The 14,502-nt window shown below is 42.8% G+C and overlaps 1 protein-coding gene across 4 annotated transcripts in view; it reads right to left on the bottom strand.

Moving 5' to 3' along the window:
• Positions 1-428: 428 nt before the first annotated feature.
• Positions 429-14,502, bottom strand: part of Mtrr (5-methyltetrahydrofolate-homocysteine methyltransferase reductase) — a 30,581-nt gene continuing 16,507 nt past the window's right edge. For 3 of the 4 annotated variants that reach the window (XM_015490449.2, XM_015490450.2, XM_048813977.1), the window contains exons 8-15: positions 14,365-14,453; positions 10,723-10,903; positions 8,604-8,646; positions 7,509-7,695; positions 5,016-5,134; positions 3,519-3,611; positions 3,220-3,402; positions 429-1,153 (exon numbers count right to left, since the gene is read on the bottom strand). In XM_015490449.2, coding sequence (XP_015345935.1) covers positions 1,009-1,153; positions 3,220-3,402; positions 3,519-3,611; positions 5,016-5,134; positions 7,509-7,695; positions 8,604-8,646; positions 10,723-10,903; positions 14,365-14,453 — 1,040 coding nt within the window. In that variant the 3' untranslated portion in view covers positions 429-1,008. Of the gene's footprint in view, positions 1,154-2,286; positions 2,414-3,219; positions 3,403-3,518; positions 3,612-5,015; positions 5,135-7,508; positions 7,696-8,603; positions 8,647-10,722; positions 10,904-14,364; positions 14,454-14,502 lie in introns of all 4 variants that reach the window. The other variant, XR_007351535.1, reaches the window with a different exon arrangement.

Genomic DNA, 14,502 nt, shown 5'->3' with positions numbered 1-14,502 from the left:
AGTAAGGAGCACTGCTCTTTGTCCCTTTTAATGTTTTGCCTCAAGTCTCATCTTGGCTGATGTACACAACCTACACATAATTGTGTGCACAGCACAGTATTTGCTTGGTATGTTTTCCAACGCCTTGTTTTTTTAGATTGGTTTCTATTATACTGCATATGCTAAGCTATTAAATAAAGATAATAAATACTAAAGCCCAGAAAAAAAGTTTATCATACCCTCCTTTTGTTTGTTTGATAAATTTTAAGAAGGAATCTGAACTAAAGAATCTAAAATATACAAGGCTACTAACAAAGTCAGTATTTTAAGCCTAGGCAATAGTTCAAGTGATATCATGGAGGAAAAACCAATCATTTGGAAAAATTTGTCCCTGTATTCTGGAACTGTGTACTAAAAATAATTGTGATAAAAAACATCAGAGACCAGAGTAGAATTTCAAAATATATTTCACATTTCTAGCACCATAAATAACAACATTATTATAGGGGATTACCTTAAAATATTTTTATGAGAAATATAGTTTTGGTAATAAGCAACCATTTGATAATTACATAAACATGCAACATACATACTCTACATGTGTAATTTAAATATATGAATAAAATATCCTTTATGATTGTACTTCATACAAAAGCAATAAATTACTTTTCCATTACTTAATAAAATATTGGCAAGGTAAGTTCACAGAGTTGTGCAGTGAATCCTACTGCCAGATGCAGCACCCGAAAGCCCTCGCACACAGACCTGGAGCCCCATGAAGGCGCGAGGTCTCCAGATGCAGAGGCACTGGTGAACAAATAAGGGCTGCCCCTCAGCTGTGGGCACTTTGGTGCGGGTCAGACAAAGGAGGAGAGCTTCTCTCGCCATTCCAAGTGATCGCTCTCTACTCCACCTCCTCCAAGAAATAGTCTCAAAAATTATTTAAAAATTTAAAATCTCACTTTCAGTAAAATAGCTGTTTAGTATTTTCAGTGAAAAATGCTTCATTTTCCTCCTTTAATCTCCACTTTATGACCAAATGTCCTGAAGATACCGTTTTTCTTCTTTTAAAGTTGCCAAGGTTTTCATTGCTTCTAGTTTGTCAACTCCAGCTTCTTTGCTTATTATTTCCACAAGGGCATCATTTACATCCTTGGCCATATTCTTAGCATCTCTAGAAAAGAAGGTAATAGCACCCTTTGTCAACAGAGACGTCACGCAGCTCCCCACTTCACGCGCTCCCCACTTCACGCCCAGTCGGCCCCTTGCTGCAGCCTCTTGGTCCTCCCTCATTCTCTCCCCCATTTCCCAGGTCTTCCCGCCTACCCACCCCACACCAGGCCTTCCCAGGCGGCCACCATTCCACACCGCAGCGCAGACCACATGGTTCCACGGCTTAACAGCCACCACAGGCTTCCCTGCAGCGGCAGCATGGGCTCAAGCCTGCGGCTCGCCTCAGCCAGGCGCACAGCAGCCTGTGGTCTTGAAGGAAGCCAGCCGCGGTCACCAAGGCCCTCCCTGAGCGCTTCAAGTTGCTCATGCTGGTGCTACGGAGACGGGGGAGGTGTCCTGAGCACTCCTCTGTCCCCGGCAGAAAGCTTCCTGGGCTTTCCCAAGAGGACAGGCTGCTGAGGGCAGGAAGCCTCCCGCCCTCCCCATGTCTATTCTTCAGTGTGGCCAAGCTCCACAGGCACTCCTGCGTCTGCCCAAGGAAGGACTCCGCGGCCAGGACTCTGGCATGCTGACATGTCTGGCAGGGAGCCTGCCCTGGCCAACAGCAGAACTCCTCGAGGGGTCTCTCAGGAGCCAGCTCGCCCTTCTTATCGCGCTCTCCTGTCAACTGCGCCCCAGAGCTGCCTCCCCGGGGCTCTGCCCTTGCTCACCTCTTGCTGCCAGCCCTGCAGCTGACCTGTCACCTCTCTCTCACCCATGACCTCACGTGCCTCCTCCCTGGCAAGGGAGCCCCTGCTCAGTGTCCCTTGCTCCGCCCCATCCGCTCGTCACTGTTAAAAGCCGAGGAGATTCATTGTGAGCCCTTGTCTCTGGACACTGCTGTTAATGCCTTTGTGTCTCCCTGACTGGGGTGACAAAGCACCAGTGACCAGAAAAGCTACTCACAGGACACATTTTAGGAGACTGAACACCTGTGCTCTTCTCCAAGTTCTCAGCTGCAGTTCTCTGAACACCTGTACAGTTGACTCAGTTTGTACTATTTACACATGACTCCAAATTCGAGCCTATATCTGAATACCAATGGACCCATCCTCTGTGAAGAGGACGAAATCCAAGACCCTCGCTGAAATTCACCTGAAAACGTAAACCAGCACAATGTCCAGGGCTCCTGCAGTGCTTTCCAACTGAGTCACATCTACTCACAGGTCATGGGATCAAAAGCCATGGAAGCCAAAGGAAGCCAAAGCAGCTATACTTTTTTCTTAAACAGTAAATATTAAAAAATGGAAGAAAAATCATGAGATATGTCTCAAAAGATAAGTAGAAAACTGTTATTTCATCAAACTTGTTTAAATTATATGTATTTTGGGTCATTTTGACAGTACTTCATCTTGTCTATTAATTAAAAAAAAAACAGTCTGACTCAGTCACTTAGAGAACGTGTTAAATGCTAAATATACGTATGTTAAGATGAGAGTAAATTTGTGACCTCAAAACTACTTTTTAATCAGCAGGAATTTGTTGAGTTTCATGACAACAGGTAGTTACTTTTTTTAAAGAATTTTTTCTGACAATCTTGGGTTTCTACCATAGATCTTGCCTCAGAAAATGGGTGAAACTTAATAACGTAAGAATGATTCCCGGCTTATGTCAATGTTAACACCACAAAGTATGCCTTGGAAAAAAAGGATCCTAATATGTAAAACCACATTCTCTCAGTGAAAATAACACTTTCTCCCATTTAGCTCAATGGTGAAACCACAAACTTATCCACCACAAAGTCAATCTGGAGAAACAACGTCTTCATGTGAACTGAACTTTCAGAGCCTCACAGGTGTCTTGACTGACAGCGCGCATGCACCTTCACCATCACCTCCTGGTTCTGACTACCTCTTGGCTGTGGAATGTGTGCTGACCTACTCCTGTGCTCAAGAACCAGACAGCTTGGCCCTGCCACCTGGACGGCGGCCTCTCCATCCCCTGCTCCTTCCTGTCTAGCACTCAAGCACACTGGACACGTACCCGCACACGTACAGGCAGCCCTTCTCAAGCACACTGGACACGTACCCGCACACATACAGGCAGCCCTTCTCGTGCAGCAGGATCCTGGCCACCTGAGGGCCGTGAAGCTGGAGGCTGTCCTGCACGTACTTGACTGGGGCTTCCTCCTCCTGCAGGGCAGCATCTCTTGAGAAGGAGACCTTCAGATGAGTCAGAACCCCACGCTGCAGGAAATGCCTGAGCTCGTCTCTGAAATACAACACATCACGGATCACTGGAGGGTAGAGTTACAAGGTGGAAGAAGGCTGAATATTAGAAGCGTACACTCAGTGGCTGCGTATCACGACAGAGGAAATGCACAGTACCTGAACAAATAGTCCCTGTCCTTGTGTCTGCAGCCAAAAAACAACCACATTGCTCCAAAATTTCCCTCTGGGTACTGTTCTTGTAGTTTCGCTCTAAGAGAAAAAGAAAAGTTGAGATGTGTAATATTAAAAACATTCAGAACAAATCTCCATCAGAAAAGACCACCAGCAAACTCGAGTGCACAGAGTGCACCTATGCAGTCATTCAAAGGTCACCCATTCGGTCAACACTGACTACGGTTGAGATCTCCACTATTTTGTCACGCTGGAGATCCAACCCAGGTCTGTGCACATGCTAGGCCAATGCTCCACCACTGAGCCATATCCCTGTCCTGGTTTGGATCTCAAGTGTCCACCAAAGACCATGTGCTAGAGGCTTGATCCCTGGGGTGACACAATGGGAGGTGGCAGAACTTTCAGAGGGGAAGGTCTTTCAGACATTGGGGGTGTGCCTCTAAAGGGGACCACAGGACTCATCCCTCCTTCTTCCTCTTTTGCTTCCTGGCAGGAGGTGGGCAGTTTTGTTTCACCACACGTGTGCCATGACATACACAGGGCCAACCATCATGACCCTCCACAGCTGTGGTCCAAGTTGGTTATCTCACATTTCATCACAGTGTGCTGAGAACTGCCTGGCACGTTTCACTGCCACTGAACCGGCTGCCTGGGTCCATGCAGCAGACACTACAACACGGAAGCATGTCTCGGTGGACATCCCTGAATCGCATGTGACTACGACAACAGGGTAATTCAAAGAGCACCCTGTGCCATTACAATAATTTCTACCTTAAATAACATTTGTAGCAAACTTAATGTCTGAGATAATTGTTACTGGTTGGAAAAGTCGCACAGGGCATAAGAGGTAGAATGCAAAAAAGCCAGTTAGGAGAAGACACAGCAGTGAGCCCAACTGCACCTCCCACTTCACTCCTGCAATCTCAAGGGAACATCTGTAGCACCACAATGGCCATGCAAAGGACACTTCTCCTCGTGAAGGGAGCACACGGGAGAGCCCGCACCAACTCACGGCATGGAAAGCAGCGTGCCTGCTTTGTAGCCAGCAGTTCCGTTCTGAGTTAATATCACCTGTTGAAATGTGCTGGTGCCTGACGTCTAACTAAATCTGTTAACTGCCAATTTCATCCAGAAACAGAAACAGGAGGAAAGCCTGAACCACACTAGAGTATGAAAGTGTGCCTGAAATTCAGCCCCAAGTACATGTGCTGTACACCACAGTGCAGCTGAAAACATAACCGAAGTGTCACAGAAAAGCGGGAAGCCCCAATCTGAAGCAAACTCTGTGAAACATACTGTGTTTACTTTTTTTATGGTGACAAATGCTTTTGCTGTCACACATCTGATAACGATTTTTAAAAGAAAAAAATTACAACCAAAGTTCGATTATTCTGAAAACTACTGATGAAATAAAAGAGACTATTATATTTCTGCCCTGAATCTCAAGGGGTACATTTCTCCGCCAGCAAAACAAGCACATACCTATGCTGCAGGAACCCAATAAAGGGGGCGATGCCGGTTCCGGGGCCCACCATGATGATGGGGGTGGAGGGGTCTGCCGGCAAATGGAAGGAGTTTGTTGCTCGAGGAGAGATGGATATCTGGAATGTTAAATCAATGTGGTGAGTTTGAAAGAAAACCCAGGCAAGAATGTATAACCAAGGCGATCTCTGCTAAGGAAATCAGAAAGTGCAAATCCCCCTTATAAAGCACCATTAATAGCAAAATTAGAGCTTATTGGAACCATGAACACATTTGTCACTATAGAGAAATAAACACTTGTCTTGCACATTTCTTCTCTATTCATATTGAAAAGTTTTTTAAATGACATGATATTTTTTAGAATGAAACAACTATTTTTCAAGGCCCAGGTATCAATCAGATCTGCTTTTTAGTAGGTAATAAATCATATGTATTATGTAGAAAACTTGGTGCATATGTATTATGCACCAAAACTCTGAGGACACGATTCTTCATGCCTGCACATGAAAGGCCACTGACGATGACAACAAGATGTAGTCATAAGCTATACTAAAAACAAGGAACCAAAAACACACACTAAGGACCCTTCAAAGACCATTCAGAACTACAGTTGTGGAGTTCCATATCCAATATTACCCAGAGTTATGATTCTGTAAAACTACCAACACAAGTGATGCAGTAAACAAAATCCTCTTTTTTTTTTTTTTTTTAATTTTGAAGATTTTCCTTCAAATCATGTGCCAGACACTTTGGAAGGAATCAGTCTGCAAAGAGGTTCCCCTGTCATGCAAAAGGCACACAGAGTAACACTGAGGTTCCACGGCACCCAATGTGGTGGCAGTAGTGTTATTCCAATTTGCCATGCAAAGACCACAGGAAGCTCTTGAGGAGCCTGAACACATGCCTTCTCAGTGGAAGACTAGCAGAGCTACGTCTAATTATTGTTCTTGTTATTCAGTTCTCATGAAACCGAATCCGCAATTCCATTAGCTTAATTCACTTATTTAACAATTCTACCGCAGGGATTCAACTTGGCAATATGGCAAGCACTAGAGACCCACCCAGAATGGCATCCCTGCCTGGTCATGCCTAGCCTACAGCAGAAAAGAGAAGCAAGCAACACCATGACATCTGGAATCATCTCACATGCCCTCTTTGTTCACAGGGGAGTGGGAGAGGGTCCCCTCCTCCCTATGACAGAACTGTGGGAAGGGGATAATTCTGTAAATAACGGTATAATCTGCCACGGAGGGGGAATGTGTCTTGGGTCAAAGGCCAACATTTCCTACACTCTAATTAAACAGTGGTGTTACTAAGCATGACGAAACTGTATCCTTTCCCTCTGTGCCTAAGGTGCTGGCACATTGGCATACTGAGCAGTCTATAAAATCTGTTAAACAGACAAAGGAGGAGGGAGAGGCGGGTGGGAGAAACACCTCCAACAGGCCCCAAGCTTACACCGCTTGTCCTGAGCTATGGACTGTTAACTTTCTGGAGACCATCTGCTATTTTTACACAATCATGAAGTGGCATTTTTATGTCAGTACTAGCACTTGTTTTCATAAAAGAGACAGTTTGAGTTTCCTACTATTTGTTGAGGAATGATGAGTCCGTCATGATTAATGAAGACTGTGAAGCAGTTCTGTTCCGGGCAGCGGATGGGAAACACCCAGTGAAGAGGCAGATGCCAGGGCAGTCTTCCCTCGGCCCTCCTGAGCATATGCCCTAAGGTCTCCAAATGTTCCCACCCCAGGAAACTAAAGAAAGCACATCTGTCACACACCACACACGACACACTGACTTCTGCATTATCACGAAGACCGAAGGCTTCATGAGGAAGCCTGTAGTGTTACTTCAGCCATCCTTTGAGCAAAGGCGGAAGACTTTAAATTGTTCTGTGTGCGTGTGGTTCCAAATGAGATGATGCTGAGTGTCACTAAGTCCCAGCATAAATGTGTTCATAATATGTCCATAACCCTATATTAATCCTTTCCTCCTAGGTGTTTAAAAAGTACTTTCCCAACATAACTTTTCCCCAATAATGGCAGAGATTCAAATCCCACACACCACAATGACAAAAGGGGAGAAACGGGGACAGGGGAAATCCTAACGCTACAAGCCAGAGAATACCCAGCTACTCCTCTGCAGAGGATGCAGGCTCTGCATGACGTCAAGTGCAGCTGTCCTTCCCCACCCTCCCTACGCTCCCTGCCAGGGTATGCACACAGGTCTCTCCACAACGAGGATAGACAAGGAAGGACAGGCTGAAGAAAGCTAATGCTTTCTATGTTGAGGAAACATGGACTCACTAAGACTGAGTGGAAGTGAACAGTGCTATTCTGCCTCCCAACAGACATTTTAAAACTCAAGCACAGCACCCACTTTCTTAGCAAATGGACAGTGCAGAGAGGACATCTGTGTGTGCAATGTATCAATATTTGTTAACATGTAGCAAAGACAAGTTTAGCAAAGCTGAAATTCACTCTTTAGTACCTTAGGAGCCAGGGCTTCTCTGCCATCTGCAGGTGATGCCTGAGTGTTTGGCTGAAGAATCGAGGCAACCAGCGTGGCCAGCCAGCCTGTGCACACGCCCTTCCGCAAAACCACCGCTGTAGCGTTAGAGGCGAACTCCACAATGTTAAAAATAAAATGAAGCCTTCCAGGGTGAAATAAGCCTGAGCTGCAAAGACACAGGGTAACTGACTTCTGCATGAGGACTGATACACGTGGGCCAAGTTCATCCTGATTTTTACTGCAGTGGGTGACAGTTCCTCAGGAGCTCTGAGCAACCTCAACTCTCAGGGAAGAACAGCGCTTCTTCCTTGACCCTCTATCCTGCCACCCATTCTGCAATATCATTCAGCAAAGTTTCTAGTTTTATTTGCTTGTTTTCAATACGAGATACGATTTATAAAAAATGAGATGCCTTAAGGGTTTTCATGTAAAAGATTAATTTCTGCAGTCTCTGTAAAGACCTTTTACCATATAAACACAGATAAATCCTGACGAACATCCCATATATGATTTATTAAGTTGATAAAATTTGAAAGTAACTAAAATCTATACCTCCAGAAAACTAAAAATTCAAAGAGAAAAATCTTTAAAATATATTTCCACAAACAAAAAATATTTCTCGTCATGTTCTGTTAAATGCTAAATAATCTGTTCTTGTGCTGTCACTGTGGAGCAGCAGGAAGAACCCAGGGGAAATCCAAGGGGCCCTAAGAGGGGAGGAGGCGGAGCAGGGAGGTAGTCAGTCCTCTGTGCCCTGCTCACCACACATGTCCTGCAGGTGGACTCTCTTCCCTGCCCTCCGCTGTCACCCAGGGGACGGGAGAGCCCAGAGGCCTACTGCCCTGAGGGAGGGAGCAGCGGCAGATGACAGGAAGCCACCCGGGGGGGTCTTCAATGTGGGCTCCTGGAGGCCCAGAGTCCTACAGCTCCTCCTCTTCATGCCTCACCACGCCTGGCTCATCTTCCACATGAAGGTTAAGTTTCCACTGAATGAACTGGCAGCCACCAAGGATTGGAAGTCTGAGTTTCATAAATTTGGAGGGAAAGATGCTATATGTTAACAAATATCAATACCTTGCACATGAATACGGTCTGGGCTGGAGTTTAGGAAGATGTTCTAGGAAAAAAAAAAAAAAAGCAATTATCAATTCACTATTATGGAAAATAACCTCATTTAAAAAATTTAAGACCTAAAATTGATTCCTGTTTTGAGAGTATCTGAAATAATTTACATTATATTTTTAAGTCATATTTTATAGCACTATAAATTCATTGTGTCTAAGTAAAAAGTTACTAATTTTTCCCTTCTAATTTTATATATGCATTGTCTTACTCTGAAATAAAGTTATTTCTACCAATATGCTGGTTTGATAAACCAAAAGATACTAGAAATAGGGTCCACAAATGGGCTTCAGAATTAAGGCACTAATTAAGCTTTTTTCTTTTGTACTGAGGATTGAACCCAGGGGCTCTCTACCACTGAACTACATACCCAGCCCTTTTTATTCCTTGAGACAGGACCTAAGCTACTTAGGGACTCACTGAGTTTCTAAGGCTGGCCTAGAACCTGAGATCCTTCTGCCTTGGTCTCCCAAGTCACTGGAATTACAGGTGTGCACCACCACACCAGGAGTTAAACTTCATATGTATGTACAATTTTTCTCAGGAGAGGTGTCCAGAGTTTTCAGGATCTTAAATAAAGTCAAGATCTCAAAAGAATCAGAGACCACTATTGCAAGGATTATTGAAAATACTTAAGGCAGAGAAATAGTTTAAAAAGGAAATGTGGGGCTGGGGCTGGGGCTCAGTGGTAGAGCACTTGCCTTGCACAAATGAGGCATTGAGATTGATCCTCAGCACCATATAAAAGATAAAAATATTGTGTCTATCTACAACTTAAAACAACAACAACAAAGGAAATGTATTCATACAATTAAAAAACAAGTGTTTATGGTTATAGATATTTTTAAACCAGAAACTCAGTGGTTTCAAGAAACATAGATGGTGCAATAAAAGCAATTTAAGTTGTTAATAGTTGAATTGAACAGTAACAAACTTTGAAATTTTTGTGTGTATTATGATACATTTTTAATAGTTATTTAAGCAAAACTTTGAAATAATCCATCTAGAATGATTTAGAATTCTAATAAATAATTAAAGGGATCACCTTAACATTATGCTTCAGATGCATTAATTTTTCCTAAAAAATTGTAAAATAACTTAAAAATTTTAAAGGCCCCAATGTAATTTTTTTTTAACATAAATTTTTTCGGTGGTAGGTATTTTGACCTAGGATCTGTATCTGACTACCATCAATAAAACTTAACTGAAGAGCTGGGGCAACAGCCTGAGGGCAGGATGGTGAGGAACAGCCTCATGACTGAGTGTACATATTTTACTTTTTTATCATTTTGAGAATCAAAGTGGAAGAGTGCCAACACGGAAGAGAAAGCCAGCCTGACCTGCTGGGGACCACGCCCTTCCCTATGAAGGCATCAGTGGGCCCCTGGCTGGCCCAGGACTAAAGAGGCCCAGATAGGCTTCGGGTCACAAGACACACGCGAATGTCAACGATCTACCTACTGCCCCCACAGGAAACCAGGACATGCCAAAACCACAAGCCAGGCGCTCTGCGGGACCACCTGCATCTGAAATACCTATAATGAGCCTGCCTCCTGCCCCCCCCCCCGCAGTAATGGACGTGTATAGGTACAAGAGGAGCCCCCTTTTGCTCCTGAAGGACCCTACACCTGGGCAGCCATAGGGACACACCTGCACTCTACAGAGTACATGGCTCGTCAACCTCTGTCAATTCAATATGGCGCTCAGTATCTTTGTCAAAGATAATTTTCTCTTAGCTCATTTTTAGATAAAATTTGGCAAAAGAACCTCCTGGAAAAAATAAATTACAAATGATGAATTCTGAGAAAAAAATTAAGACTGGCTCTGTTAAGAAAGAAAATGATAGGGACATTAATAGAAGGAAAAAAAAAGAGGAAATCAAAAAGCTTGAGGGAACTTTGGCTCCTGGAAGGCACACAGATGTCACTGCTCCCTAAAGACAAGGGATGCTATCCATTGCCACTTGTCAGCCACGTGGGCACAACCCCTGCATGGGATTCAGACACAAAGCCACACAGGCACTGGCGTCCCAGATCCTGAAGAACCCGGGGACCCGGCAGCGAGGACTCACCGAGCAGGAGACTGAGCGGCGGCTGGCAAGACGGAAAGGCCAGCAGGAGGTCCAACAGGCAGGCACTGGCATCGCGCACGAAGCGGTTGTAATCCCCTGCCCCCTGTTTACTGCACAGCTCCTGCAGCCTCCGCTTTTCGGCACTGTCCCTGGTGCAGTCAGCAAGAGCCCGCAAAAATGCCTGGGGAAGGAAGCAACTTAGTGAGCCGAGCTGTAAAGCAGGTAAAACGATCAGAACATCTAGCTGGAGGCGTGGGTGGTGTGCTCAGTGGTGCAGCACACGCCTAGCACAAGTCAGGCCCAGAGTTCACCCAGCTAAGCAAGGAAAAGGGAGAATAACCAGGAATGTTGCCAGAAAAACTGAATTTGATTCATTAGTTGCTTTAATCTTGGCCTGCTCAGAAAATTCTACTGCCATGTTCAATTTTCAGTCACTTTTGCTCTATCTTAAGCAACCTGATCAGTCACAAATACAATCCCAAACTGTCTATCAAGACTATCAGAGTATGACCACAAAGTTCTATAGCTCAAGATTTTATCTCAGAACACACCCAGTTTTTGTCTTGGCAAATGATTACAACCTAGCTGTCACTGGGATTGGCTGACTTCATTTAGCATCATATTCTCCAACTCCATCGATTCACGTGCAAATGCCATGATTTTATTCTCTTTTAATCCTGAATAATATTCCACTGTGTATATATAACACATTTTTTTATCCACTCATCTATTGAAGGGCATCTAAGTTGGTTCCACAGTTTAACTACTGTGAATTGTGCTGCTATAAACATTGATGTGGCTGTGTCCCTGTAGTATGCTGTTTTTAAGTCCTTTGGGTATAGACCAAGGAGAGGGATAGCTGGGTCAAATGTTGGCTCCATTCCCAGTTTTCCATGGATTCTCCATACTGTTTTCCATATTGTCTGCACCATTTTGTACTTCTATCAGCAATGTATGAGTGTGCCTCTTCCCCCACCTCCTCACCAACACTATTGTTGTCTGTATTCTTAATAGCTGACTGGAGTGAGATGAAATCTTAGAGTGATTTTGATTTGCATTTCTCTAAATGCTAGAGATATTGAACACTTTTTCATATATTTGCTGATTGATTGTATACCTTCTTCTAATAAGTGTCTATTAAGTTCCTTGGCCTATTTATTGATTGGGCTATTTGTTTTTTTGATGTTAAGATTTTTGAATTCTTTATATATTCTAGAGATTAGTGCTCTATCTGACGTGAGTGTGGTAAGAATTTATTCCCAATTAGTAGGCTCTCTATTTACTTTACTGATTGTTACTTTTGCTGAGAAGCAGCTTTTTAGTTTGAATCTATCCCATTTATTGTGCTATAGGAGTCTTATTAAGGAAGTTGGGGCCTAATCCAACATTATGGAGATTTGGGCCTACTTTTTCCTCTATTAGGTGCAGAGTCTCTGGTTTAATTCCTAGGTCCTTGATCCACTTTGAGTTGAGTTTAGTGCACGGTGAGAGACAGGGGTTTAATTTCATTTTGTTGCATATGGATTTCCAGTTTTCCCAGCACCATTTGTTGAAGAGGCTATCTTTTCTTCAATATATGTTTTTGGCATCTTTGTTTAATATAAGATAACTATAATTATGTGGGTTTGTCTCTGTGTCCTCTATTCTGTACCACTGTTCTACAAGGCTATTGTGGTGCCAACACCATGCTGTTTTGTTACTACTGCTCTGTAGTATAGTTTAAGCTCTGGTATAGTGATGCCACCTGCTTCACTCTTCCTGCACAGGATTGCTTTGGCTATTATGGGTCTCTTATTTTTCCAGATGAATTTCATGACTGCTTTTTCTATTTCTGTGAGGAGTGTCACTGAGATTTTGATTTGAATTGCATTAAATCTGTACAGTGCTTTTGGTAGTATGACCATTTTGACAATATTAATTCTGCCTAGCCAAGAACAAAGAGATCTTTCCATCTTTTAAGGTCTTTAATTTCTTTCTTTAGCATTCTGTAATTTTCATTGTAGAGGTCTTTCACCTCTTTCATTGATTCCCAAGATTTTTTTTTTTTTTTTTGAGGCTATTGTAAATGGGGTAGTTTTCCTTGTTTCTTACAGAGGATTTGTCACCAATATATAGAAATGCTTTTGATTTATGGGTGTTGCGTTTATATCCTGCTACTTTGCTAAATTCATTTATTAGTTCTAGAAGTTTTCTGGTGGAATTTTCTGGGTCTTCTAAGTATAAAATCATATCATTGGCCAATAGTGCTAATTTGAGTTCTTCTTTTCCTATCCATATCCCTTTAATTTCTTTCATCAATTTCTCTGGCTAGTGTTTCAAGAACTACGTTAAACAGAAGTGGTGAAAGAGGGCCTTCTTCTTGTCTTGTTCCAGTTTTTAGAGGGAATGCTTTCAAATTTTCTCCATTTAGAATGATGTTGGTTTGGGGCTTAGCATAGATAGCTTTTACATGTTAAGATATGTTCATGTTATCCCTAGTTTTTCTAGTGTTTTGAACATGAAGGGGTGCTGTATTTTGTTGAATGCTTTTTCTGCATCTATTGAGATGATCATATGATTCTTACCTTGCATCCCTGGAACGAACCCCACTTGATCATGGTGCACTATCTTTCTCATATGTTTTCCTGGACTATTTCTACATGCATAATTTTTACAATGAGCATATTATTTTTGTGATAATGAAAAAATATATCCATATATGTACTTTGCAAAAATTTTTAAAATGATGCTAGTAACCAAAACTTAATTTACCGAACTTAATCAAGAAGTTTTTAATCACAGAGAATTAATTCTAAATTTACTCAAATTATATCTAGGATTCAGTCTCTCTAAAGTGATCTGCTTCCTAAAGACTAGAAATGCAATAAACACATTAACGAAACAGAATAAAAACCACACTGGGGAGAGAGTACCCTATTAATAGCACTCTTTATGCTCAGTAAAATCCAAGCCAATACACAGCCCAGAAAACTTATCCATTAATACCACTTGAGTGGGGAATGGCAGAGCACACCTGTAATTACAGAAAATTGGAATGCTGAGGCAAGAGGATTGCAAGCTTGGGGTCAGCCCCAGCCCTCTGTGTTCAATCCCCAGTGTGCCCCGACCAAAAAAGGAAAAAAAAAACAAAACATTATATTTTCTTAATATAACTCCTGGTAAAATGCTGACCCCTAGTGGATAGTTCTAGCTCTGAATTCATCTAAAGGCCAATGAAACCTCCTGCAAGCCTTCCATCTTCCCTGAAGAACTCTGACTCAGCAATGAGTGATTAAGTGGTGTCAGCCAAAAGAAAGCAACTCAGGTGTTGGCAAGCAGGCTTCTCATAAGCTTCCTGGCATCAAGAGGGAAGGAGGAGCACTGCGCAGCTGGACAGCACCAGGCCTATCACTGATCAATGTAATACATGAAAGTGAAAACGCAGGGAGAAAGAGACCTGCTTTATGAATCTCTTCATGATCCTCCTACACATAACATGAAGTTATTTGCCTGTGACAATAGGAAGATTTCACATCTCCCTGGGAACTAATTTAAAGGCACGCTGTGTAGCCATGTTTTCAAGCCTTCAAAGGGTAGACAGAGGTCTATTTAGTAAGTTCTAAGCACATTTAAAACAGTTTCACAGAGAAGATAGAGAAATACCTTTTTAGGAACAGCACGTATTTCAAGACACCAGGTAAGGAGGAACTGGAGAGAGCACCTCTCAGGAACATGTTGAGGCAAAGCGGCTCCTTTTCAAGTGAAGACAGTTTGTGAAGGAGAAAATAGGAGAATGAATTC

Source organism: Marmota marmota, unplaced genomic scaffold (assembly GCF_001458135.2).
Source record: "Marmota marmota marmota unplaced genomic scaffold, marMar, whole genome shotgun sequence".
NCBI classification, from domain to species: domain Eukaryota; kingdom Metazoa; phylum Chordata; class Mammalia; order Rodentia; family Sciuridae; genus Marmota; species Marmota marmota.
This window is presented reverse-complemented; position numbering and strand designations above follow the sequence as displayed.